We start from the raw sequence: 25,721 nt of genomic DNA, 5'->3' as shown, positions 1-25,721 counted from the left end.
ATAGAGATAATTGTGCAAATTTATTAATAGGAAAGCTGTCGGACCTAACTAAAGCTTCACTTCCTTAGCGCTTACCTGAGCCTACACAAGATGTGGAGGATATCTAAGATTCTCAGTTAGAATGGCTTTTATTAAAACCACTTGTTGATTGTCTTCCTCATGAATCAGTCAATTACTATTTTACCCAGCAGCTAATCTAGATGCAGGAAGTCCAAAATGAGTATAAGTTTATGCACATAAGTGGGAAAAAAAAAACTAGCATATATGCATGAGTAAGTTTCTAAAGTCGGTATGGAAGGTGAAATTTGAGGGAGAAAGAGTTAATGCTTGAAAATCCCCTAGGAAAGTGCCATACTGGAAACTCACGCTTTGGTTTCTCAGGAAGGTCTCTAGAATTGGGGCAGATTGCTGCTTCTTCAGTAGCTCTCCAGATGAAATAGCTGGCCTGTGTTCAGGGTCTCTGTTGTGTGAAAAATACACAGATGTTTAAATACTCAGCACCCTGGAATCCCTAACCCAGGAGGGGCCAGTGGAGACTGAGACTGGCTGAGGAGAAGCAGCCCCCTCTCACACAAGCTTGGACCATGAGCTCATTGAAGAGGAGCACCTTTCAATGAAGAGGAGCACCTTCTCAGAGCACCTCACCCCCTCCCAAGTACACGAAGATGAGTTAATATAAGCTAAATGAGCATGCAGTGCATCTCCATTGTATGTGTGAAGCTCTAAGACTTTCACATTCTTTATCTCATTTACTCCCCATAACAGAGAGGTGAAGTAATGCGTTCAAATTCACTTAGATATTGCATGGCAGACTAAATACTTAAATACGGTTCTTGCTGACTCTAAAACCTCTACTCTTTCCAGGATGCAGTTCAGCTCCTAAGTAGTTGCAGGTGTAAGACCCATACTTATGAAGCAGCCACAGAGTAAGACTGAATGGAGTTAAGCCCTGTAAGTGCACAAGGAATAAAGATGAGAAGGATAAACCAGAGTGAGGTTCTTACAGGAGAAGAGAGGAGACCCGAAAGTGGGTCTGAGAAGAAGAGTAGAATGTAGAGAAGCAGAGAGAAGGACGGGTGCATTCTGAGAGAAGGAGGCCATGCAAAGGTTCAGACAAGGGCCAGATGTGTTAGGAAGGAGCACGTTGAGGGTGGTTCTCTGCAGAGCAGAGGCTTGCTTCATGGTGAGGGAGCCTCATGCCTTCATCAGCCTTATATTTACAGCAGGTCTGTGGTGGGGACACTGAGTCAAGGGAAGATGGATAGCAAATATTGATAGAGGGACTATGAAAGAAGGGCATGCATGATAGAAGTGCGTGGGGAACACCTGGGGCAGCCACAGGGAAAAGGAGCCATAGAACTGAGCTACCTCTAACCCTCTCCTTGATATCCCTCTAGTATAGGAAAGGGACTCCCTGCTAGAGCCATTCAGACCCAGCTGAGGTTCATACAGCAGCCTGCAGAACCGATCCACAGCGAAGCTTGTTGACTGCATAATTTGTGTTATAGGAGGACTCAAAGATAGGTCACAAAACCTATTTGGTGAAGAAGAGTGTCCTGCCCATCCACCGAGATGCACCTGAGGAAGAGCCACCTGTGCAGGTAGTGATGGCTATTGTTAGATGCTTTTAAGTTTCCCTTTGAGTTTGCTTTACCCAGTGGTCCTTAACTCTCACCGTGCGGTGGACTCATGTGGGAAACTTAAAAAAAAACTCAGATGCTCTGGCTCCACCCCAGCTGGTTTGGGGGTAGGAACCAGGCATCTTGTTTTCAGAAGCTCCCCAGGCAACCCCAGTGTGCAAGACAGCTTTGAGAACTGTTGTTCTCAGTGTAGGAAATTTCAGCTTCGTGAATGGTGTCTGAGCCAGCGGTCATGAGATCTGATGGTAAATGTCTCTTCTGTTTCAACCTTACATTTTCGGCAGGGTAAGGAGCCAGGCAAAGCCAAAATATCAAATGGAGTTTTTTCCTCCTTTGGGAAACAATTATAGGATCATTTGATCATTTGGTTTCAACTACTTCTAAGAAAGAATTATTCAGCCTGTGAAATGACCTCATTAACCATGTACCTGTGGTTAAATGTGTTACCTTTCAATTAATTATATTGATTTTGTGAAGAAAGTGCCCTGGTATAACTTTTTATATTTGTTTAATAAAAAGATTCTTGATGAGTTGGCTAGTATTGGGGTTTATTATTATAAACTGACTGAGTATTATGAGAGTAATTCTTTATATTTTAAAGTATATTATTAGAGCCCGATCCATATAGCTAGAAGTTAAAAATCCTTAAGATATTGTAAAATTGTCAAAGATACAGGATAATCATAGTCAAATTCCATGAAAAGACAGGTGAGATTTTACATAGACATTTTTCTCTCATGTTTTTCCCTGGTTATAATAAATACTAAATAAATAAAAAAATCAAGTGACCAAAGATAAACAAGGTATTGAAAAGAATACAAGTGAATTACGGTGCCTTTTCCCAAAGAGCACCTTTTCTGAAATGAGGTAAATAAAATTTCCTATGTTCTATGCAAAAGGAATAACTTTGAAAGAGAACACATGAAAATAGAGGGCATTTAATGGTGTTTATACACTTCTCTCCTGTTCGGGACTCTTCTCTTTGGACTCCTCTCTCCCTTGTTATCCTCAGGCTCTCAGCTTTGCCCCATCAATCCAGGGAGGCTGCCTTGTTCTGCTTATTTCTCCATCTCTGCACAAAACCTGTAAACCCTCTCAAGATAGTAAACTGGGAGAGTTTTATTTTCTAGTACTCAGGGATCACTGCTTTGTTGCTGATGTCCAGTGAATTAAAAATTGATTTTCATATATTTCAACCAGGTCTTTGGTCATTTTGGGCAGGATTGTAAATCTAGTTCCCAAAAATCTACTTTGGCTGGAACTGGACGTTTGCTCCCCACTTCTTTATCCACCTCATATTTACATCTTCAGCACCTAGCAAGGTCTGGGCTATGCCATATTTCCTCAATTCAAACACACACACTTCTTAATATTTCTGAAAATTGGTGTGTGTCTTCCTATTAATGACATCTTAGATTTAATTTAATATGGTAATAGGTGCTTATTTTTCTTCGTGGAGTTAGTTAAGTACAGTCATTTCAGGAGCCAGGTTGGAGATGGCAGGACACTGACCAGAAACCTTGGACAGGCTCATCCGGCCACATGGAAAAGGGAATTGTACAGAATTCCATCAGCCCAACATTGTATCTGAAGTTGATTTGTTCCATGATCTTTTCTACTGGCTAGATTCTCCTGGTTCCTTATTGCTGTCACATCCTTCCAGCCTGTTTCCAACCTACTGATTCTCTAATTCTTGGTGTCAGCTGAGATAAGCATAAGTTACCTGCCCTCAGTGTAAATCTCTCCTTCCCTTACTATTTGCTCTGTATTTTCATTGGTATTTAGCTCTACTGCTTCCTAGACCAATTCCATCTCTTTCTACCCCACTGTTGGATCCTTCCTTCTGTGTCCTCAGGAATCTCATTCTGTTACTAGAAAACTGTTTGACATTCTGATGATTTTCCTTCCCCCACTGCCCAAATTGCCTGTGACCTTCTCCAGATCTATGAAGCCTCATCCTCTCCCACTCTTCCGTTTCCCCAGCTCCAGTTCATCTTGAAGCAGGATCTGAAAGTATACATCCTCAATCACCCTCCCTCCCTCCCCCTCTGTTCCCCTCCTTTCCTCCTTTCTTCCTTTGTATCTTCTTCTTTCTTTCTCTCTCTCTACCTCCCTGCCTCCCTCCTTTTCTCTTTCCCTTCCTCCCTTCCTAACTCCCTTTCCTTTTTCCCATTGCCATTATCAGGCCATTGATCTGCCATCTTGGCTTACTCATTCAACAAGTATTTACTGAGTGCCAAAAAAATGTGCTAGGTATTGTGCTTGTCTCTGGGAAAACAGCAGTGAACAAATAGACAAGGTCTCTGTACTCAGCCTGTATTTTAGTGGGAAGACAGGCAAAACTCAGTGTTTGAAAGAGCTGCACGTTTTCTTCAGTGTCTATCGGTCAGGGTTCTCCAGAGAAACAAATATAAGTGTGTATATGTTTTAAGAGGTTTATTTTAAGGAATTGGCCCACACAATTAAAGCGGCTGGCAATTCTGAAATCTGTAGGGGAGGCTAGAAACTGAGCGGGAGCTGGTCTGCAGTCCTAAGGCAGCAGTTCTGGGGGAAACCTCGGTTTTTTTGTCCTTAAGGTGTTCCACTGACCGGATGAGGCTCATCCCCCACATTATCAAAGGTCATCTCCTTTATTTAAAGTCAACTGATGGTAGATGCTAATCCCATCTACAAAATAGGCCAGTGTTTGACCAAACAAATGGAAACCCAGTCGAGTTGACACATAAAACTAACCATCACCGAGTGCCAAGAAGTAAACAGGCAAGGGTCTGAGATATGGATTAACATTGGGAAGGTCATGGAAACCCACTGTTAAACATTTACACTAAGTCTAGGGAAGCAAGCCATTAGAGGAGTTGGGGAATGGAGAATTCCAGGCTTTTAAAAGGGAACAACATGCACAAAACTTCTGAAGTGGGAGAAACTTACAATGTTCTAGAAATTAAAGTAAAACCAGCATAACTAGAATGTAGTGATTGATGGCTTTTGGTAGTAAAAGTTGAGTTTGGAGAGAGATCAGATTTTTTTTTTCTTTGATTGATTTTATTTTTTACATAAAAAGTTCAGTAAAAAAATGAATAAAGAGACTTTAAGCAGTAAATCAGTCTTGGAGCCAGATTTTGAAGGGCCTTTTAGGCTTGGGATTTTCCTTAAGCATGGTGAGAGGTCATTAAAGGGGGTTTTCCAGAGAGACAGGGTAAATGCAATGTGATTTACATTTTAAGAGGATTGCTTTTGTGGCTATGGGAAGAAAAGACTGGAAGAAGCAGGAAGAGAGGCTCATTGTAGTAACACACATGAGAGATGACAGAGACCTAAAGTAAAATGCTGTCAATAGAGTTGGAGAAAACAGTTGTGTGTGTGGGTGTGTTGTGTGTGTGTGTATAATTGAGGGCTTATATACACTGAGCAGTTGGTTGGATGTGAGGTAATGAAGAATCAAGGGACTCCTAAGTTTCTGGCTTGAAGGGAATGGCAGTGATATTTACTAGGATGGGGAAGAGTGGGGGAACAAGCTTGTGACGTGTAGGGTGCAGTCAAGCATTCCATTTGGGACTTGTTGAGTTATAGAAGAGCTGAGATTGCATTCGCACTTGGGAGACGTTCCTTTCCTCTGCATGAAATATGCTTTCCCACCTATTTATCCCAGATCCCAGTTCACATCATTCCAGGACTCACATCAAATGCCAGACAAGCTGCCCCCACATTATCCTCTCCTCCAACTCGTTTTCCATCCTATTACCCTATTTTATTTCTTTGATGGCAGTTCACACTGGCTGAAATTATGTCGTTATTTTGTTGACTCATTTATTACCCATCTTACTTTGGTAAAATGTAAGCTCCATGGGAGCAGGGACCTTTTTGGTCAAGTTCACTGTCCTAACCCAGAGAACGGGAAGGTGTGTGGCACAGTGTGGGGCTCAATAAGAATTTGGGAATGAATGCCAAAGTGAAATGATGGTGAGTAGGCAGCTGGACGTGTGAGTCTGAAGGTCAAAGGAGAGGAAAGGTCAAGACTGAGGCTACACTTTTAAGAGTCATTGCATGAAGATGGCATTTAGATATTGTATTAGTTAGGGTTCTTAGGGAAACAGAACCAACAGGAGATATCTGTAAATATGAGATTTCATGCAAGTGTCTCATGCAGCTGTGTTTTGGTATGCACAGGTCCAAATTCCGTAGGGCAGGCCGTGAACTAGCAACTCTGACGAAGGTCTTTGATGAAGTCCCCAGGGGAGGCTGGCTGGCTGAAGTGAAAGTTCTCTATCTGTCTCGCTTAAAAGTCTTCAGCTGATTGAATTAAATCCAACTGATTGAATTCTCTCATTTTTGGAAGACATGCCCTTCATTGATGTAATCAGCCACAGGTGTGGTCAATTGACTTATGATTTAGTAAACCAGCCTTCTGGTTTATTAACCAGCCACAAATGTCCTTGCAGTAATGGTTAGGCCGGTGCTTGCTTGATCAGACACCTGGACACCATCACCTGGCCAAGTTGACACATGAACCTAAATTCACAGATATATAGGAGTTAATGGGATCCCCTTGAGATGAAGAAGAGAGGAGAAGAGGGCCTGGGACTGAACCGCAAGAAACCCCAGTTTTAGAGTTCATGTATCTGCTGTTCCTTTGAATTTTTGTTATCCCATTTTACTACCTTCTTCCCTTCCTTCTTGAAATTGCCTGTCAATTTTTAGAGCTCTCTCCTTTCTTTATACTATGGTGAGCTGTGTACTTTTCTTAGTTTCCTGATTAAGATCATAAGCCTCTTAAAGTCGGGATTCTCTAGGCAAAATTATGCTCTTGAATTGTTTTGGGTTGGGTTGGAGAGACTGAACTGGGGTGATACGCATTGGCGTGTTACAGGCTTATAGCCATTGAGAGGCTGGTGTTAAAATGCACTCTTATTTCAAATTAGTGGATCCTGTGACCAAGTTTTTAGTGAGTTATTATGAACCCACCTTTACAAAGTCATGTTTTTACCCTCAAATCAATCATCAGATTCAATCCAGAAATCAAGTCATGTAAACACACTGTGTTGTGAATTCAGGGGTTATAAAATATGTATAATTCTTTGGTCAATATTAAATGATAGAATTTAATTTTCTCTAACCTTTCAGGATATTGAAAGAAACTTGAAAGAAATTAGGCTTCAGAACCTGAAAAGTAAAATTCCAGAACAGAAATATAAAGCTAAGGTAATAAACACTTTTGTGTTTTGCTTCCATATTAAAAAGCTGACTGGGGGTCCACATCTTGTGATCTGGGTCACTGTCAAGATGTTTTCCCCTTTTATTTTATGGAATTGCCTTATTTTGTGATATCAGACTAATGGTTTTAAGTATCTGTAATGTTAAAGAAAATTGACCTAGGCTTTTATTGTATTGCTAAACTAGGGCTTTTATTGTATTGCTAAACTAAGATTTTTTATTCCTGTTTTCTTCTAGAGAGGGGTAAAGTTTGAAATTAATTTAGACAAATGTATTTTCGATGAAAACGCCCCTCAAGAGGAACAGGTATGCCATTAAGTATACTTTTCCTTTAGTAGCCTTTAGTAGGTATGAGAAAATGTATATATCTTAATAGAATGTTTCATGAAATTGTTCAACAGGCTGTAGGAAGAATTTTCTTAAATATTCCTAGAAGGATCACTGAGATTTAAATTAATCTCCCGAAATAATTCTTATCCTCCCACTATTTTTTTTAAGGTTATTCCCCTGGATTATTCCATTTTAATTTTTTTTATAAAGGAGCTATTTTCCTTATAATATTAACTTCTTATCACAACTAAATTAAAATTGAAGACATGATACATAGTCAACACCTAATATATTTACTTAAAAATAAAATTAAGCTGCAACCCTTAAACCAGGCACATTTGTTTTATGCCTTAATTAGTTATTAATTACTCTGTATAGGTCTTTGGGTAAATTGCAATTAAACATTTGGGCTCTTGTTGCCACAGTGATAACTGGACAAATACAGTAAATTCAAACTTCATTTTATTACTTGATTTCAACATTGTTTAATCCTACTTTTTACCAGACCTGCTAACAAATATCAAAATTAACCGGTTTGAGTGCAGGCTTGGTTAGTATCCTTGATTTGCTGCAGGGACTAAAAGTGTTTGACTGGTGTGTGTGTGGCTGTTATTCTTTCTACATCCCCCGCTCCCACCAAGTTATCTGTTGTCTCTAGCCCACCTTTCTTTTCAATTCCAACTCTGCTCTGTCCTATAGTTTTATAAAACAGGAGGGTGTGGAGCTAAGTACCTGCCTTAGGCTCTTTTCCTTGTACAATAAAATTATTAAATGCTTTTTTTTCTTCTTCAATTAAAAAAAATTACTTGATTTGTGTTTCCATTTCACCCTCTCTGAATTTGCCTTTTAAATTACCAAAAGTATTACAAAAGTTAGATATGAGCGTATATATGTCAGTAAGTTGTCTGGGTCACACCTGATACGGAATCTCTTTCTTTCATGTCCTTTATGAGCGTAACACTTTATGTTATCACTTCTTTCAGATTTTTAGATCCGTTTAGAAATTTTACCACATAAGGACTTTGTTAGAGTCATAATAGTGAGCGCTCACATCTACTTAACTGCTAAGCCTTTGGGTGCTCCCAGCTGTGGGTGTTGGAGGAGCAGATCTGGGATTTAGACAAATAGTTTTGATGAAAACACCCCACAAGAGAAAGAGGTATGCCATTAAGTACACATTTCAAGTAATAAAGTAAGGTTTGAATGTCCTGTATTTGTGCCATTATCACTGCGGCAGCAAGAGCCCAAATGTATAATTGCAATTTACCCAAAGACCCGTGCAGGGTAATTAATAACTAATTAGGGCATAAAACAAATGTGCATGGTTTCAGGGTTGCAGCTCAATTTTTTTTAAAGTATATGAAATATACTCCAGGGTGGAACCTGATTGGGCGGTGCTTCTGTGAATTTGGCCTGCTAAGAATGAAAGAATAGAGTAAGAAGTTGGGTCTTCCAGGGAGATCATCCTTTGATATTCTATGCTTTGATACAATGGAAAGAGAAGTGATGATTTTGGTATTGATTATGGAATATTGGGAGCCGTTAGGACTGAGGAGAAAGGCTGCATTCTCCAAGCAGAGCATCGGGGTGGTGCCTTTGAGTGCTCTACAGAATGGACCTGGAGTAGAATGACACTGAGGCAGGGAGTCTGATGAAATTAAGTTGCTGCGTGATCAGCACTCGTCGCTACTGACAAGGAGAAGAAATGAAAATATTTCTCTCTCGTTCCACCGTATTTCCAGTTTTGGAACTCTACTGATTAACTTGTTAAATAGCCATGTATTGACTACCTGCTATGTGTCTTGCTCAGTGGTACAACTGAGAATACAAAATCATTAATTTTTTTTCAAAAAATGATTTGTTTCTCATGAAACACTGTGGAATTGCTGTTGGCAATGGAGGTGCTAAATGAAACTTTGACCTTTGAGGACAGCACGAAGTTTCAGGAACACATGTTTGTGAAGGAGCACGAAGACTACACCGACAGAGCATTTGAGAAGCTCTTTTGCCTGGAAGCAGGTATGTGTCCCCTGGCAGCTGGAGAGGGGTGTGTCCTGGTGCTTCCTCTTGAACTCTCCCCTGGCCGTCTCTGCCACTCCACCCTCCCCTGCCTCTCTGGGTTCCCTGCTCAGTCTGGGCCTGACTTCTCAGGGGACACTGGCTCCTCCTCTTCAAATCGCCCTTTTCTCTTGCTCCCCGCTTTCTCTTTGGGTGGTGCCACCCCCTGGCTCAGCTCCAGCTTCTCCCATCTTTCCCGTTATCTTCTGGAAAGCTCTGTGGGCAAGTCCCACTAGAATCTCATGCTACAGGTGCAAAATCACACCTTCTAACTCTTCCTTTCCAGCCTGCTCCTCTTCCTGCCATCCTTGATCTTGGCCAATGCCACGACCATCCTGACAGTGCCTGCTGCACGTCCAGGGTGCTCTCTACTCTCCGATGTCTCTGCATCTTCCTCCTTTTCATTCACTTTGCCACTAGTTTAGGCTCTGTCACCTCCCAGCACTTTAGCGTTGGGGGACATGCAAGGGCACTGGAGACAATCAGGGGGTTGGATCCCAGCTGGCCCTGCCACTTGCTGATTGTGTGAGCTTCCACAAACGACTTAAATGGTCTGAATCTCAATTTCCTCTTAAAAGTGGGGCATATACCACTAGGCAGGTAAACTCACTGCCCTACCCCTACATGGGAGATGATTCCCAGGGGTGTAAACCTCCCTGGCAACACGGGACATGACTCCCAGGAATGAGCCTGGACCTACCATCATGGGATTGAGAACATCTTCTTGACCAAAAGGGGAAAGTGAAATGAAACAAAATAAAGTTTCAGTGGCTGAGAGATTTCAAGTGGAGACAAGAGGTCACTCTGAAGGGTATTCTTTTGCACTATATAGATACACTTTTTAGTTTTTAGTATATTGGAATAACTAGAAGGAAATACATGAAACTGTCAAGCTGCAACCCAGTAGCCTTGATTCTTGAAGACAATTGTATAACTGTGTAGCTTACAAGGGATGAAGTGTGATTGTGAAAACCTTGTGGATCACACTCCCTTTATCCAGTGTACGGATGGATGAGTAGAAAAATGGGGACAAAAACTAAATGAAAAATAGGGTGAGATGGGGGGGGTGGAATGCTTTAGGTGTTCTTTTTTACTTTTATTTTTATTCTTAATTTTATTTTTGAGTAAGGCAAATGTTCAAAAATTTATTCTGGTGATGAGTGCCCAACTACATAATGGTACTGTGAACAGTTGATTGTACACCATGGATGATTGTATGGTATGTGAAGATATCTCAATAAAACTGAATAAAAAAAGAGTGGGACATATACTACCTGCCACCCAGGCTTATTAGAAAGGTCAAAGTGAGATTTGATATATAAACTACCTGATGCATATTAGGTCCTTAATAGAAACTGTTTCCTTACTTTGCTTGTCACTCTCCATCACTGTGTTGCCATATTCTCTTTTTTGTCCTCCGTTTCTCTGGAGTTATCTTGTTATATGGTTACCCTGTTCAGTTTTTTTTTTTTTTTTTCCTCTGACAATTCTTGGACATTAAAATCCCTACCACATAGCATCGTGTTTAACGCTGCATGGCCTGAACCCGCAGTGTCCCCCCTTTCCTATACCAGCACCCCCTCTTTCTTCCACTGACAGTCGGCTCTTTTACCCTGCTGTCGCCCCCACTTTCCCTCCTATCCAGGTGAGCATTTACATGCCCTGGCTTGGCTCACTTTCCTCTCCTGAACATAACACACTTTACCTCGTTTTTATCTGGAGAAATCTTAGTCAATCCGGTTTAGCACGCATTTGACTGGACTCTCCCTTGTAACACAGATAGTTCTGGGTGGGAGGGGTGGCCCTGCCCTCCACATCCCAGAAGGACCCCGAGCAGAGGAAAGGAAGCACAGGACACGGTCTCTGAACCTGGAATGCAAAGGCCCTGCTGGGTGTGAGCTGGCGGGAGTCAGGGATTCCCTTTCCTACGGGGCTTTCTTCATGCCGTGTGGGTGCTGACTCTCAGTCAAAAGAAATTAATCAAGTTGGTATTTGAGGAAGATTATGCAGGCTGCAGTGGGAGGGGTGGCGTGGAGGGAACTAGGTGTGGAGGGCCAGGGAGGAAGATGGGGTGCCACCTGGAGCATGGCAGCGGGATGGAGAAAGGGGCCCAGCTCTGAGAGCTGTTTTGAGGTAGAATGGACGGGAGTTGGTGGGGTGGAGGAAGAGAACAGAGGGGCTTAGGATGACCCCCAGTTTTCAAATTCATGTGGTTGAAGCTGTCACCAACCAAATGGGCAACACAGGGGAAGAAACGTCATGCAGGGGAGTTCAGTGGAGCCAAGGCAATGATGGAAATCGGGGACATGTTGAGGTTTAGATCTTCATGAGCTTCCGCTGGAGATGGAAGCTGTGTTAGACTGAAGCCCTGGGGTGATGAAGGCTAAAGGCGTGGTTTGGCGGTCATTGGCGTGCATGTGGTATTTAGACCTTGGTGATGGTTGAAGATACCTGGACGGATGGGGTAGAGGGAGAGCTCAGGACAGAGCCCTAGAATGTCTAGACAGTGTTGGGAGACTCCGGAAAGAGGGAAGCTAGAGGAGGAGAGAAAGTTCCAGAAGGAGGCAACACCAACAAACGGAGAAAGACCCAGTGAGGAGGAGAACAAGCCCTCAGGATTTGGCCATCAGGGACCCTTAGTGGCCTCAGTGAGAGCAGTTTCCATCAGAGAGATGAATTCAGAAGCTATTCTTGGCATAGTCTGGCTGCAAAGAGGAGAGAGTAGGTCATGGGTCTCAAAAGACTTACCTGCCTTTTTTTTTTTAAACATTTTTTTTATTTTGAAATATAACATATATGCAGAAAAGTCATAAATTTAAAAGTACAGTTTAACAAATAGTTATAGAGCCAATTTCAAACTGTAGTATAGGTTATAGTTTCACAATTTGAGGTATTTCCTTCTGGCTGTTCTGATACACTAGAAACTAAAAAGAAAGATCTATATAATGATTCAGTAGTCATAATCATTTTTTGAATCCAACTTCTCTTTTACAACTCCTCCCTCTCATTTGATCATTCTCTCAATCTTCAGGGATCTCAATCTTCAGGATGTTTGGGCAATGACCATTCTAGCAACTTCGTGTTGTAAAGGGGGGTCGACATTATGGGGTAGGGTGCCTTATGGGAGAGACTGGTACCTCTGGGTTTCAGGTCTTATCTTAGTTTCCTTATTTCTGTTAGGAAATTTAAGACAGGAAAAAAAAAGAACTTAATCAGTTTAGTGCTGAAAATGCTCTCTCATTTTAATTTGCATTTCTGTAATGGATTGTTTTTTTCTTTATGGCATTTAAATTAAACCTTTGCTTATAATATGTATTCCAAATATTTGCCCCAATTGGTCTTCAGATCTCATTTACAGTATCAGCAACAAATGTATGTATGTATAGTACTTAGAAATAAACTTTACAAAACTTGTGTAGGACATATGAAGAAAACTATAAAACTGTACTGAGGTATTTAAAGACCACAAGAATAAATGGAGAGAAATCACAGTGCTACACATTGGAAATATTTTTTCCAAATAAAAATATACAGATTTATGGCACTTTCAATTAAAACCATAATATGAAAGGGTTTTTTCAGGGGGGTGGGTGTTGTCTTAGAATGATTCTTTTTATTTTTGTCATATTTTTAATTGTAGACTATAACATATACACACAGAAGTGATAACTTGCCAAGTGCAGTTTAACAAGTAGTTAGCAATTTTCAAAGAATCTTATGAGTATAGTTTAACAGTTTCAGTTACTTCCTTATTGTGAGATATAACATATATGCAAAAAGTTAGTATCTTTCAAAGTATGATTTAAGAAGTAGTTATATAGGAAATTTCCAAAAATGTTGTGAGTTACAGTACCATAGTGTCAGTTATTTCCTTATTGTGAAATATATACGTTATGCAAAAAGGTGATAACTTTCAAATTACAATTTAACAAGTAACTATAGAACAAATTTCAAAAGATGCCATGGGTTACAACTCCACCATTTCAATTCTTTCCTTCTAGCTATTCTAATACCCTAGCAACTAAGAAAAAGAAAATTATACAGAGATTCAGTATTCATAATCCTTGGTTAAATTGCATCTTGTCTGTTGCTATCCCTTCCTCTAGTTTAATCATTTTCCTGAACTTCAGGGATGTCTAGGCAGTGACCTCCCTAATTTGTTCATGTTAAAGAGGGGTGTCGACTTTATGCAAAAAGGGGACATACCTGCTTGCTGTTCTTGAAGAGGCTGTTGCCTCTGGGTTTTGGGGACTTAGCTGTCATAAGAGTTCTCTGAAGGATTTAAGTTTCTGAAGAGTAAACTTAGTGAGTGAAACTTTTATGAAGTCTCAGATAGGGATCCAGGTATTCTTTAGGGTTTTTGGAATGACTGTTGACTTGGCTTATACTGTAGTCATTTGGCATATCTACCTGAAGCTTGCATAGGAGTAACCTCCGTGACAGCCTCTTGACTCTGTTTGAATTCTCTTAGCCACTGAAATCTTATTTTGTTGCCTTTATTTTCCCCTTTTTGGTCAAAAAGACATTCTCAATCCCTCAATGCCAGGGTCAGGCTCATTCCCAGAATCCATGTCCCACGTTGCCAGGGAGACTCACTCACCTGGAGGGTCCTGTCCCATGTTGGGGGAGGGTGATGAATTTATTTGCCGAGTTGAGCTTTGAGAGAGAAAGTCCACATTTGGGCAACAGAACGGGTTCTCTGGAGGTGACTGCTAGGCATAATTGTAGATGGGCTTAGACTCCCCTTTACAACCCTAGGTTTCACTCGAGCAAGACTCAAGATCGAGGGCTTGACTTATAAAGTAGGGGGTTCCTAAGTTCATATAGTATATGTTATGTCCACAATAATCCATCCATATCTCACATTATCATCACTTAGTTGTACAATCCTCATCACTCTCCATTTTAAACAATTCTCATGACCCAAAACACCTCGTATCTCTTTTCAGCCCTTAATTATTTGTCCCTAGTATTCCTATTAACTATAGTATGATATTCCTATTAATTATAGTATGCAATAGGTAGATTTTTCCCATATACCTTTCTGTTGTCAACTCTCTGTACTAGTGTTATACCTTAGAAGTATATCATGCAAGCACCTTCTATATTTGTGGTGCTTATTTGTGGGATACATGCTTTAAACAACCCCTTTCAATCCTTTTCACCTTCAATACAGCTCTGATACTTAGAATCCCATTAACAAACAATTAAGAGTGATTCTTAATTAGCAAAGAAAGTTTGAAAAAGAAGAGCAGTGAATGGCACTTAGTCTTCCAAATATCAAAATATATAAATTTACAATCATTAAAACAATATGATACTAGCACCACAATAGACAAAACAATGAAGAGATTAGGAACAAACTCTATAGGCTGTATCATAATTTAGTGTGTGCTAAAAGTGATATCACAAGCCAGAGGGAAAAGAAAGGATTATTCAAATAAATACTGGTAGGCCAATTACTTAACAACTTGGAAAAAAAATGTGAAATCAGATCCTGTATGATATGATATAACAAAATGAATTTCAAAAGGATTAAAGAGTTTTATGTAAAAAAAATTCAGTTATAAAGCAAGTGAAAGAAAATATAGGTGAAGAGTTTTTTGAAAGGGAAGAAATACTCATTCAAAATACATGGGGAAAAAATCACAGAATAGTTAGTAATAGATTTGACTTTCTTAATAAAAACCTTTGATAGGGCAAATAATACTGGCCCCCAGAAGTGTCACTTTTAATAATTTATCCAAGGTAAATAATTATAAATATCCACAAAATTTTAGCTGCAAATGAGTCCATTGTAGTATAATTTATAAAAGTGAGAAATCACCAGCAACCTAAAAATCCAGCAAAAAGAAATTAGGTAAATTATAATACATCCATAAAACAGAGTACTATGCATGCTTTCAAATGGTTGTGTAGAAGAATATCTGGTAACCTGGATATTACATGTTGCTAATTGAAAAAAGCAAGTTACGAAAGAAAACGTAGCATGTGTCCTTTTTTGTTTGTTTGTTTCTAAGCAAAGCAAAAAGTATAGGCAAGGAAAAAAAAGGAAATTTTGGATGGTTGGATTATGGATGATTTTTATTTTTCTCTTCTACTTATATCATTTTCAAATTTCCTATGAAGAAAACATGGTAATAAAATTAAAAAAAAAGTTTTTTTTTTAAATTAAGAAAATGTAACATTGCATTTCCATAGAAACTGATCTCATAGAAAGATAAAGATGTCATAGAAACTGCAAGGAATTTGTCCAATTGCATCCCTAAAATTCCTTTAGCATTTAGGTATATTGGGTAGGCAATCAAATATTAATGATAAAAGTGAAGTAACTTTTAAGTCTGTATGATTTCAGTCTTATAAGCTACGATCTCTGTTGGAATGATGGTGGGGACTTCCTCTGTTTTGAACACATCAGCCACACTTTGATTGCTTTTGCATTAACAAGTTTTTTTCTTGCTCTCAGAGCCATTAACCCAGGAGGCTGCTGCTACAGGAAATAGGAGGCAGTGGGAGGCCAGGGCTCCCCAGACCCTGCTGCGAAAGATGGCGGCAGCTGAACTCACCTCCACCTGCTCTACAGTGCCCGATGGTGAATAACATCCCTCAGAGGGGCTGGAGACCCCAGATACAGCCGGGCTGCAGTGCACACCCAGGCGTGAAAGTTCCCACTCTCCAGGAGAATCCCTACAGATTTTGTGTCCAATACCTTTCAAAGATATTGTTTGGTTTCCTGCTACCTGCAGAGAGGCTTGCCTGTGGAATGTCTTAGACAATTGGCTACTTTAGCTATGAAAATAAGGGGGCTCCAGGATCCCAGCTTCCTAAGAGAATGGATGAGGAAGTGGGTAGTAGACTGGATCTGCGGTCCAGTGCTAGCTACTTGCAGGAATGTCAGTTTTTTCATCAATAAAGTTAGAATAAAAATAATAGCTATTCCACAAGATTTAGAGAGTTAATGCCCAGCACATAGAAAATAGCCAGTGTGCTACTGCAGTGTTTAGATGTGGTGATATTTTCAGCCTAAATTACTGAAGTGTTCAGATGTGGTGATATTTTCAGCCTCAATTCCTTCATTTATATTTGAAGCTTCTGACATGGCTGCCTTTGAGGAGAGCTTTCACAGCAACTTCCCTGTATTTCTTTTCTCTAGATGTGGGGAAGATTTTTATTACTTATCCCCTGTGCTCATCTTGATAATGTGGGGCTGGGGAGAGCTAAAATTTATACCTGTGTTATAAAGAAACTAAGTTAAAATATGTAAGTATGTCACTGAAATTAGTAATCAGAAGCATGAATTGACTTGACTTTAATAATATTTGTAAAAGACCGAAGTCATCAAACTTCCAAGAATTGGCGAAAGTAATACAATTTAATTCATTTTGAGCCAGTGAGACAATGAAAGAGGAAATCCAATATAAAATTAGCAAATCGAAAATTTAACACACCAAAAAGTCAGTTGACAGAGCATAAAAGGACTCTTCTACCTGTCAGCAATGTGATAAGTTGCTAAACTTCTTAATATCTTAGTTTCTTAATTAGGAAAATGCATGGGTGGGATTAACTTACCTCTAGGGTTCTAACACACTATGATTTTATAGAAGGGCAAATAAAGAAGCATTTTACTTTTGATAATGTGGTTTCCTCTTCAGATGGCCAAGCTATTGTGATTGAAAGCGTCCCAGAAAGTAGGAAACGGTGGCAGCAGGAAGCACCAGGGACCCTATTGAGGTGCTTGGCAGCAGCACAGCTCACAGGAAGCTCATTCTCTGCAAATGAAGGAGAATTAGGTATGTAACTTATTTTTAAGAACATAGTCCATCCCCAGAGGAATTTTGCCAAAGCCTTGTAAATGCAGAAAGGGGATATAAATGTCCTCAGCCTGGAGAGGGGATCGGGAGGGTGTCTAGCCTTTCTAGAAGCTGGTTTGCTTTGTCCAAGCCTGTCCCAAATGCGATGAACAAAAGACATGAACTTCCAAGAGGGTGGGGTAAATGTCTTTAATGTAATCACTTGACCACTGATGAAAAAAGTTAAATAAGCACAGCTGGTGGCTTTGTAGATGATGAGTTGAGTTGTTATGGCTTAACTTTACCTGAGAGAGTCAGTTTATTTCTGACAGCTACTCAGTGGACTCAAATTACACTTTTAAGGGCAACAAAAATACAACATAATAGTTTTTTTTTTTCTTCATCTCACAATTTTTAGCAAGATTCTGCTTTAACAGAAACTGTCATTTTCTCAAGTTTGAGGGAGTTCATATCACAGTGGATTTTGGTCCTATTTCAGGTATTCGGGTATGAATTTAAAAAGGATTATGGCAGGTAGGCGTGCAAGTATTCAACCATAAGCATTTACTGTGGGGAGAGGTTTGTACCTGGTATTGTGGGATATGAAGGTGAGGTTCTCAAGGACTTTCTAGACCAAAACTAGATCATCATAGAGACTGACAAATGCTTAAAATGTTAAATTACAGTACAGAAATATATGCAATATTATGAAAAATGCAAGATATATAAATTATTAATTGCCAGAGATTGGGTCTGCCAGTTTGTGGAACCAAAGGACAGGAGAAATCTTTGTGAAATTAGAGCTATCTCATGGAGCATTAAAGAATGGACATGATAAGGAGAACATTTCAAGTGGAGAAAGCATGAAGGAAGGACTTGCAGACACACAAGACTCGTGTGGGAGAGAGTGAGAAAATCAGTTAGACTAATTTCTAGACATTGTAGAAGGGGCCAGAGTCCCTGAGGATGTGGAGTTGTTCAGTCATATTACTTACCTCAGTTGGACCACTGTTGTTTAAAATTTAAAAGGAGGAAGAGAGAGAGAAAGCTGACTTCCCGGTGTTCTCTACATTGTAATTGTTCTCCACATTGCAGTACACTTGTGTGCTCTTTCCTGGTGACAACGTCTGGGCCACAGCAGGGGAAGCAAGTCTCCAAGGACCAGGGCTGGGTGCCAGGTTGGGGGTCACACCCCCTCACAACACTGAGGTGGGGCCCCACTTGGTGGCTGTGAAGTGTCTGCCTGCATTGGCATCCATGATTCATGGGAAGAGTCATGGAAATCTCTTCATCTATCATGCCGAATGAATTAACTCATGAGCATAACTGTGTTTTCACATGGACAGTTTTACTTTAGGTGTATGTTGGCAATTTGGCTAACAAGTATGATTAGAAATAAGAATTTTCCTCTGTAGGTGTTATCCAAAGCCAAGTGTGGATATTTTGTTATAACTGCAAAGGGCGCTGACATCTCCTCCTGCTTCAGCCATGCATGCTCTTTTAGTCCCTGTATTGGCTTCACCCCACTTTTCTCTCCCTGCAGGAATTTTTTTTTTTTTTTTTTTTTTTTTTTTTTTCTATACACATTCTTTTTTTTTTTAATGCAATTTTGTTGAGAGATATTCACACACCATATAATCCATCCAAAGTATACAATCAGTGGCTCACAGGATCATCATATACTTATGCATTCATCACCACATGAATTTTAGAACATTTTAATTACTCCAAAAAATATAAATAAAAGTAAAAAAGAACACCCAAAACATCCCATACCCCTTATCCCCCACTATTATTTATAGTTATTTTGTCTTTATTTTATTACTCATCTGTCCATACGTACACTGGATAAAGGGAATGTCAGTCACAAAGTTTTCACAATCACATGGTCACAAGATAGATGCTATATAATTATACAGTCATCATCAAGAATCAGGTCTACCAGATTACAGTTCAACAGATTCAGGTGTTTCCTTCTAGCTATTCTAATACACTAGAACCTAAAAAGGAATGTCTATATAAGACATAAGAGTAACCTCCAGAATGACCTCTCAACTCTATTTGAAATCTCTTAGCCACTGCAACTTTATTTTGTTCCATTTCTTTTCCCCCTTTTGGTCAAGAAGCTTTCTCAATCCCATGATGCTGGATCAGACTCATCCCCAGTCATCTCCCACATTGCTAGGGAGATTTACACCCCTGGGAGTTATGTCCCATGTTGCCAGGGAGATTTACACCCCTGGGAGTCATGTCCGATGTAGTGGAGGAAGGCAGTGAGTTTATTTGCAGGGTTGGTTTAGAGAGAGAGGCCACATCTGAGCAACAAAAGAGGTTCTCTGGAGATGATTCCCAGGCATTATTATAAGTAGGCTTAGCTTCTGCTTTTCCATTTATTAATTTTGACTTTCTGGCTCTGGAAATCTTTCCTCCCATTCAGTCCACCCTCAGCACCCCTGCCAGATGATCCCCCTAAAATGGACTAAGTCTCTTCTCTGCTTATATCCTGCCAAATGATGCCCCTTTGCCCTCATGATAAAATCTAGGCTCTGGGCAGCCTGTCTAAGCACCTTCAAGGCTGGACAGCCCCTCCCAGCCTGGCCGGCCCAACCCCACAGCTGCCTGCCCCTCTTCATTAGCAAGACCCCCTCTTCCTTTGCTTCAGAATTCACCTCCCACTTCTTTGCCTAAATAATCCCTCCCATATGAGTCTGCTTTCATGCAACCACCCACCCATTCCTGTCCTTATGTTTTATTATTGGCAGTTATCCTTCTCTCCCTACTTTCCCCCATGCTACCAGGCAGGGCTTAGCAAAGATATGTAGAATATAATAGATTCTTAATGTGTGTTTTTTTTTAAATCCAAGAAATTCTAAGAAGCTTTCTGTAAGTCTTCAACTTTGTAATATTCTCTCCCAAACTTAACTACCTCTGAAAATTTCACATTCATTCAGTCTCATGCTGAAATTCATTCACACTCAAATATTTGTTAAGTGAATGAAAAAAAAAATACATGTACTGACATTCTGTTACTAATCATTTAAGTTCAGGTCATGAAAAGAAGGAGTAGTGATTTTATTGTGAATGTTTAGTAATTGCTATGTGAAACTTGGATCTGCATGAAAATAAATTATTTCTTGTGTGCTACTGATGGGGAACAACTCTTTTAGATTATTGAGGAAACATCTGTGCCCTGGGAACAAATCCTACCATGGGTCTAGGTTTGATTTCAATGTTGGATATTTCCACCAGACTCTGTAATTCTCTGATTATAATAGTAATTTCACTTTTCTCCAATTTCTTATTTAATATCTTTTTTTCCCCACTACCCTACACACTATAGCTATGAGAGTTGGTCTTGATCATCACCCCATCCACCTCTTCATTCCCAGTGCCTGGAACTCAGTTACAGGTGCTGTAAATATTTGTGACTTAGCACACAGCCTCAGTGCATTTTAGTAACACTTTATGCAAAGACATGTAATTGCCAATGCTTGGAATGCTCTCAGATTGGATAGGGAAACCATAACATTAAGACTGACTTTTATCAACTTCCTAACGACTTTCTGCATGTCTAAATGTTAATAATTTTGATTACAGGTGTAATTGCACAGTGTATGAAAGGCAGGCATTTAAGAATTAGTTACTTGTCATACATTTAAGCATTATTCATAGATCCTTCATCAAACAGTCCTTAGCTTGGACTCCCAGCTCCTTGAAAATTAATTGCTTTGATGCTTCTAGCTCCAGATTCCATTTTAAAAAATGAGGCTTCATTGAGTACATGTTTTAATTTTTCCTAATTTAAAAAGTTTAAAGTAGCAGGACTTTACAAAATCCTTTTAAATCAGTCTTACTAGTAAAAGCCACGCTCTTTAAACAAGGACAAGTGTATTTTTTACATGTTCAAAATTAATTCAGGTTAGTAGCTTATTTATAGTTTAACCACTCAGAGGGACTCTTTGGTGGGGAGGTCTCCTCCGTTTTTCTTGTGTGTTTGGGCTGCATGGTTGCCTTGATAACATCATAGCTGCATTTCCTGTTAATAGCTGCTTGATACTTCTCTAGTTAGCAAATCATTCTTTTTTCTATCATGTTAAACAAAAATAAGAGCTTTCTAAAATTGTCCTCCTAGGACAGGAGAACAAAAACTATCTGAGTCCCACACCAAGTAGAATACTCAGGCTGTTTGCAGCTAGCCAGACTACTTCACAGATGAGCTATATGAATCTACAGATAATTCATTTATTTTATAACATACTTTAGGAAATAATATGGGTGATAATTTGCAGTGAAAGTCCTATTGATTTAAAATAGGTAAACTTACTTAATTACACAGTGGTGACATTTCCACCTGCAGGTATGTCCATGTGTATTCACGTAACTTACAAAAGAAAATGTACACTTTGCTTTTAATTCCACTTTTTTAGAAAAGTTCCTGTTTCTAATCACACTTGTTAAATAAATTGCCCCATATGCCTAATGTAAAAGCATCCATTTGAAAATACAGTAGATTTATGAATTAATTAATTTGGAGTGATGGAAACAGAGAGAGAGGATGTACACAACCAAAATAGCACATGCAAAATACATCTATGCATTGTCTGGAAAGTGGCAAAAGTACTAAGTTATATTATACATTAAGATGAAAATGCATGTAATATGTAGGGTAACTACATTTACAAGCCTAGAGAGGGAAAAAAATTGAGATCATAATAAAAACTTAACCCAAAAAGTGGCAAGAAAGAGAAACAAGGGCATGGAACTGATGAGTCAAACAGAAAACAAATAGTAATGTGGTAGATTTAACTCAAATATGAAAAATTACATTATATGTATATGAACTAAATATTCCAATTAAAAGACATGTATTTTTATACTAGTTTTTTTTAAAAAAAGAACTGTAGGCTGCTTTGAAAAGATACTCTTTATACCTAAGTATTCAGAATGGTAGAAAGTAAATGGATGGAAAAATGTATAACATGAAAACACTAACCAAGGTAAAATTCATTTTAAAGCAAGTAGCATAACTAGACATAAAAAAAAGACATTTTCATAATGAAGAAAGTGTCAATCCACCAGACACATACAATTTTAAATTTGTATGTAACTAGTTACATAGTGTTAAAGCACATTTTTAGTTCTTTTGTCGATCTTTTGAGAAAACTGTTTCAACAGTGCCCTCAATTTCATGAAGATTGAAATTATGTGGGAAAAAATGGATTTTGACTCCAAAAGTAATTCAAAATTTCCCTAGTTATTTAACAAATCATTTTATTACTGTTTCTATTTGAATTAGGATCCAAATAAAGTTTGGTTGATATATTATAAAAAATAATTCAATAACTCTGTAAAATTGTAGGAAAATGTATATATAGGAGTAACAGTGTTGGAGAAAACATGGTGAGAGGGATGTACCTATCTACCTGTTGAGTAGCAGGTAGAATGGTGTAGCCTTTCTGAAGGTCAGTGTGGTTGTTCCACAAAAAGTTAAGTATGTGGGGACCAAAAGGTCCTGCAACCTCATTGTGGGGTATGTCATTTGAAGATCTGAGAGCAGAGACATGAACGGACATTTGCAAACTGGTGTTCATGGAGGCAGTAATCATGATTTGCAAAGGGTACAGAAGACCTAAGGGTACATTGACTGAAGAATGGAATGGTGTACGGTGGTGTAAGCATACAGTGGAAAATTGAGCAACTACAAGAAGGAGTGAAGCTGTGAGACACGCAACGAGGTGAATGGATCCTGTACACAGTATTTGAGTGAAGTACACCAGAAATAAAGGCAAACATTTCAGTGCCTCACCAGTATGGACTAACTACAATGTGTGAACTCAGAATTGAATCTTAGAACATAGCCTAATGTGGACATAATTATTGTAATAGTCCCTAGATTGTAAGCTCTTACAGCAGTTAACTCTGTCCCTGAATTGTAATGCCTATCTCTAAGCTTTGAGATGCTGATCCCCTAGCATATAACCTGATTGGTCTCTGGAACAATGCATATCTCTGAGACACCTGAAAACTCAGAGCTAGAGCTCAGCAGATATGAATGTCAGTATTAGTGCATACAGCCACTGTTAAAAAGAAAAAAAGCTGAAAAAGAGCCCAGATTTCAATTAGTGATATGAATGAAGCAGGTCTGGTTAAGACCAGGGCAAGCCAGACCAAAGGGTAAAGGTCGAAACTGACTGTGTTTTAAAACTTCAACTTCCATATGAGACCAAGGGAAGAGATATCTGTTTGGTACAGGATTTAAATTTTCTAAATGGTACAGCTCTACAGTCGATTTGTTCAAACACCACAATTGCATGGAACTTTGAATAGGAAGTGAGATATGATAGGTTAGTATAGGCTGGAGTGAAATAGTGACACATCCCAGAGTAATTTTGACAGATAATAAAAAATATATTTACAGCCTCCCCCTCCCCAGCCCCGAGGATCTGGGGGAAGGTGCGGATGTGTTGGACATCCTCACCTGGACTGGTGTTGATGTTGTCACAAACATTGGGACTGGCGGTTTGATGTGCTGAGTCCTCAATCATGGGACTTGCCCTTATGAAGCTTGTTACTACAAAGGAGAGGCTAAACTTGCATATAATTGTGCCTAAGAGTCTCCCCCTGAGTACCTCTTTGTTGCTCAGATGTGGCCCTCTCTCTCTCTAACTGAGCCATCTTAACAGGTGAACTCGCTGCCCTCCCCCCCAACATGGGACCCAACTCCCAGGGTGGTAAATCTCCCTGGCAATACAGAATATGACTCCCGGGGATGAATGCGGACCCGGCATCGTGGGACTGAGAGTATCTTCTTGACCAAAAGGGGGATGCAAAATGAGACGAAATAGTTTCAGTGGCTGAGAGATTTCAAATGGAGTCGAGAAGTTGCTCTGGTGGACATTCTTATGCACTACATAGATAACACCTCTTAGGTTTTGATGTATTGGAATAGCTAGAAGTAAATACCTGAAACTACCAAACTCCAACCCAGCAGTCTGGACTCCTGAAGACAATTATATAATAATGTAGATTACAAGGGGTGACAGTGTGATTGTGAAGACCTTGTGGATCACACCCCCTTTATCTAGTGTATGGATGAGTAGAAAAATGGGGATAAAAACTAAAAGACAAATGGGGTGGGATGGGGGGATGATTTGGGTGTTCTTTTTTCACTTTTATTTTTTATTCTTGTTCTGGTTCTTTCTGATGTAAGGAAAATGTTCAGAGATAGATTGTGGTGATGAACGCATAACTATGTTATCATACTGTGGACAGTGGATTGTATACCATGGATGATTGTATGGTGTGTGAGTGTATTTCAATAAAACGGAATTTAATAAAAAAAAAAAAGGTGAGATAAAACAAATAATTCAGAGTAAGACTCTGAATGTGAGCAATTTTAGGAATGCCTTATCCAATTTATTTCACTTATACTTTCCTTTTTTTAATGCATTTTTTATTGTGAACATTAACATATGTACTTAACAGTGATAACTTTCAAAGTACAATTTAACAAGTAGTTAAAGAACAAATTTCAAAGAATGTCATGGGTCACAGTTCCACAACTTCAGCCATTTCCATTATTGTAAAATATAACATACATACAGAAAGGTGTTAACTTTCAATGTACAGCTCAACAAGCAGTTATAAAGGTAATTTCAAAAATTGTTACGGGTTACAGTTCCACAGTTTCAATTCTTTCCTTGTTATGCAATAAAGGGTATATACAGAAAGGTAAGGACTTTCAAAGCACAATTCAATGAGTAACTATAGAGCAAATTTCAAAGGATGTTATAAGTTACAGCTCTACCATGTCATTTACCTCCTTCCAGCCGTTCCAACACCCCAGCATCTAAAAAATATATATATTTATATATAAAGTTTCAGTATTCATAGACCTTTGTTAAATCCTGTCTTGTTTGTTGCTATCCCCTCCTCTCACTTAATCTCTTTCTCCGTCTTCAGGGGTGTCTAGGCAGTGAGCACCCTAACTTGTTCATATTGAAAGGGGGTGTGGACAGTATGGGGAAGGGTATACTTTCATTTTTATGAATGTGCAAGAGTGACATAAGATTTAAAATGTGTCCTTAGAAAGGTATAAAAGAGTTCTTTTATTAATTTATATTTATAAAATATCAATTATAAGGACTAAGAAAAAATTGTATCATTTTATTGGGAATATTTTCTTTGTTGTTGGTATATAAAATTAAAGTACATCTTATACTTGATGAAATCTTGGAGTTTTGAGGGGCTGCTACATTTCTATAGCAGCTTACGTGTCATCATCATCTGATCATTTCATTTCTGAAATTTCATTTCTGAAATTTTGTACCATCTTCCATCTTCTGATCATTTTCCCAGGAGAAAAAAGTGCATTTTAGGTAAGAAGAATAAATGCAGAAAGAAGAAGAAAAAATGGTCACGTGTGTGTTTTCCCGCGGGCATTCATGATTAAACCTAACTATAAGATAGATAACCAGTTTATAAAACAGCAGAGAAAAAGGGTGGTCCAGTTTGACAAATCTCAAGTTTTTACACATAAGATTTTCTTAAATTTTCTATATAATGGAAGTACTTACCTCCAAAATGACAATTTGTCTCTTCCTTTTGGATTCTTTTTCCTCTTCTTTTTCTTGCCTTGTTGTGTTGCTCACCACTCTAGTACAGTGTTGAATAATTGGGGTGTCACTTCTCA

The 25,721-nt window shown here is 39.1% G+C and overlaps 1 protein-coding gene across 3 annotated transcripts in view; it reads left to right on the top strand.

The window, feature by feature from the left end:
* NEK5 (NIMA related kinase 5) overlaps window positions 1-25,721 on the top strand; it is a 93,792-nt gene that overhangs the window by 50,998 nt on the left and 17,073 nt on the right. For all 3 annotated transcript variants that reach the window (XM_037800118.1, XM_037800119.1, XM_037800117.1), the window contains exons 17-22: window positions 1,509-1,601; window positions 6,762-6,839; window positions 7,089-7,157; window positions 9,083-9,200; window positions 15,706-15,831; window positions 16,892-17,029. In XM_037800118.1, the coding sequence (XP_037656046.1) occupies window positions 1,509-1,601; window positions 6,762-6,839; window positions 7,089-7,157; window positions 9,083-9,200; window positions 15,706-15,831; window positions 16,892-17,029 (622 nt within the window). The remainder of the gene's footprint in view (window positions 1-1,508; window positions 1,602-6,761; window positions 6,840-7,088; window positions 7,158-9,082; window positions 9,201-15,705; window positions 15,832-16,891; window positions 17,030-25,721) is intronic.

This window comes from Choloepus didactylus, chromosome 12, assembly GCF_015220235.1.
Source record: "Choloepus didactylus isolate mChoDid1 chromosome 12, mChoDid1.pri, whole genome shotgun sequence".
Taxonomy (NCBI): domain Eukaryota; kingdom Metazoa; phylum Chordata; class Mammalia; order Pilosa; family Megalonychidae; genus Choloepus; species Choloepus didactylus.
The sequence above is the reverse complement of the archived record's forward strand: the minus strand, read 5'-3'. Positions and strand labels throughout refer to the sequence as shown.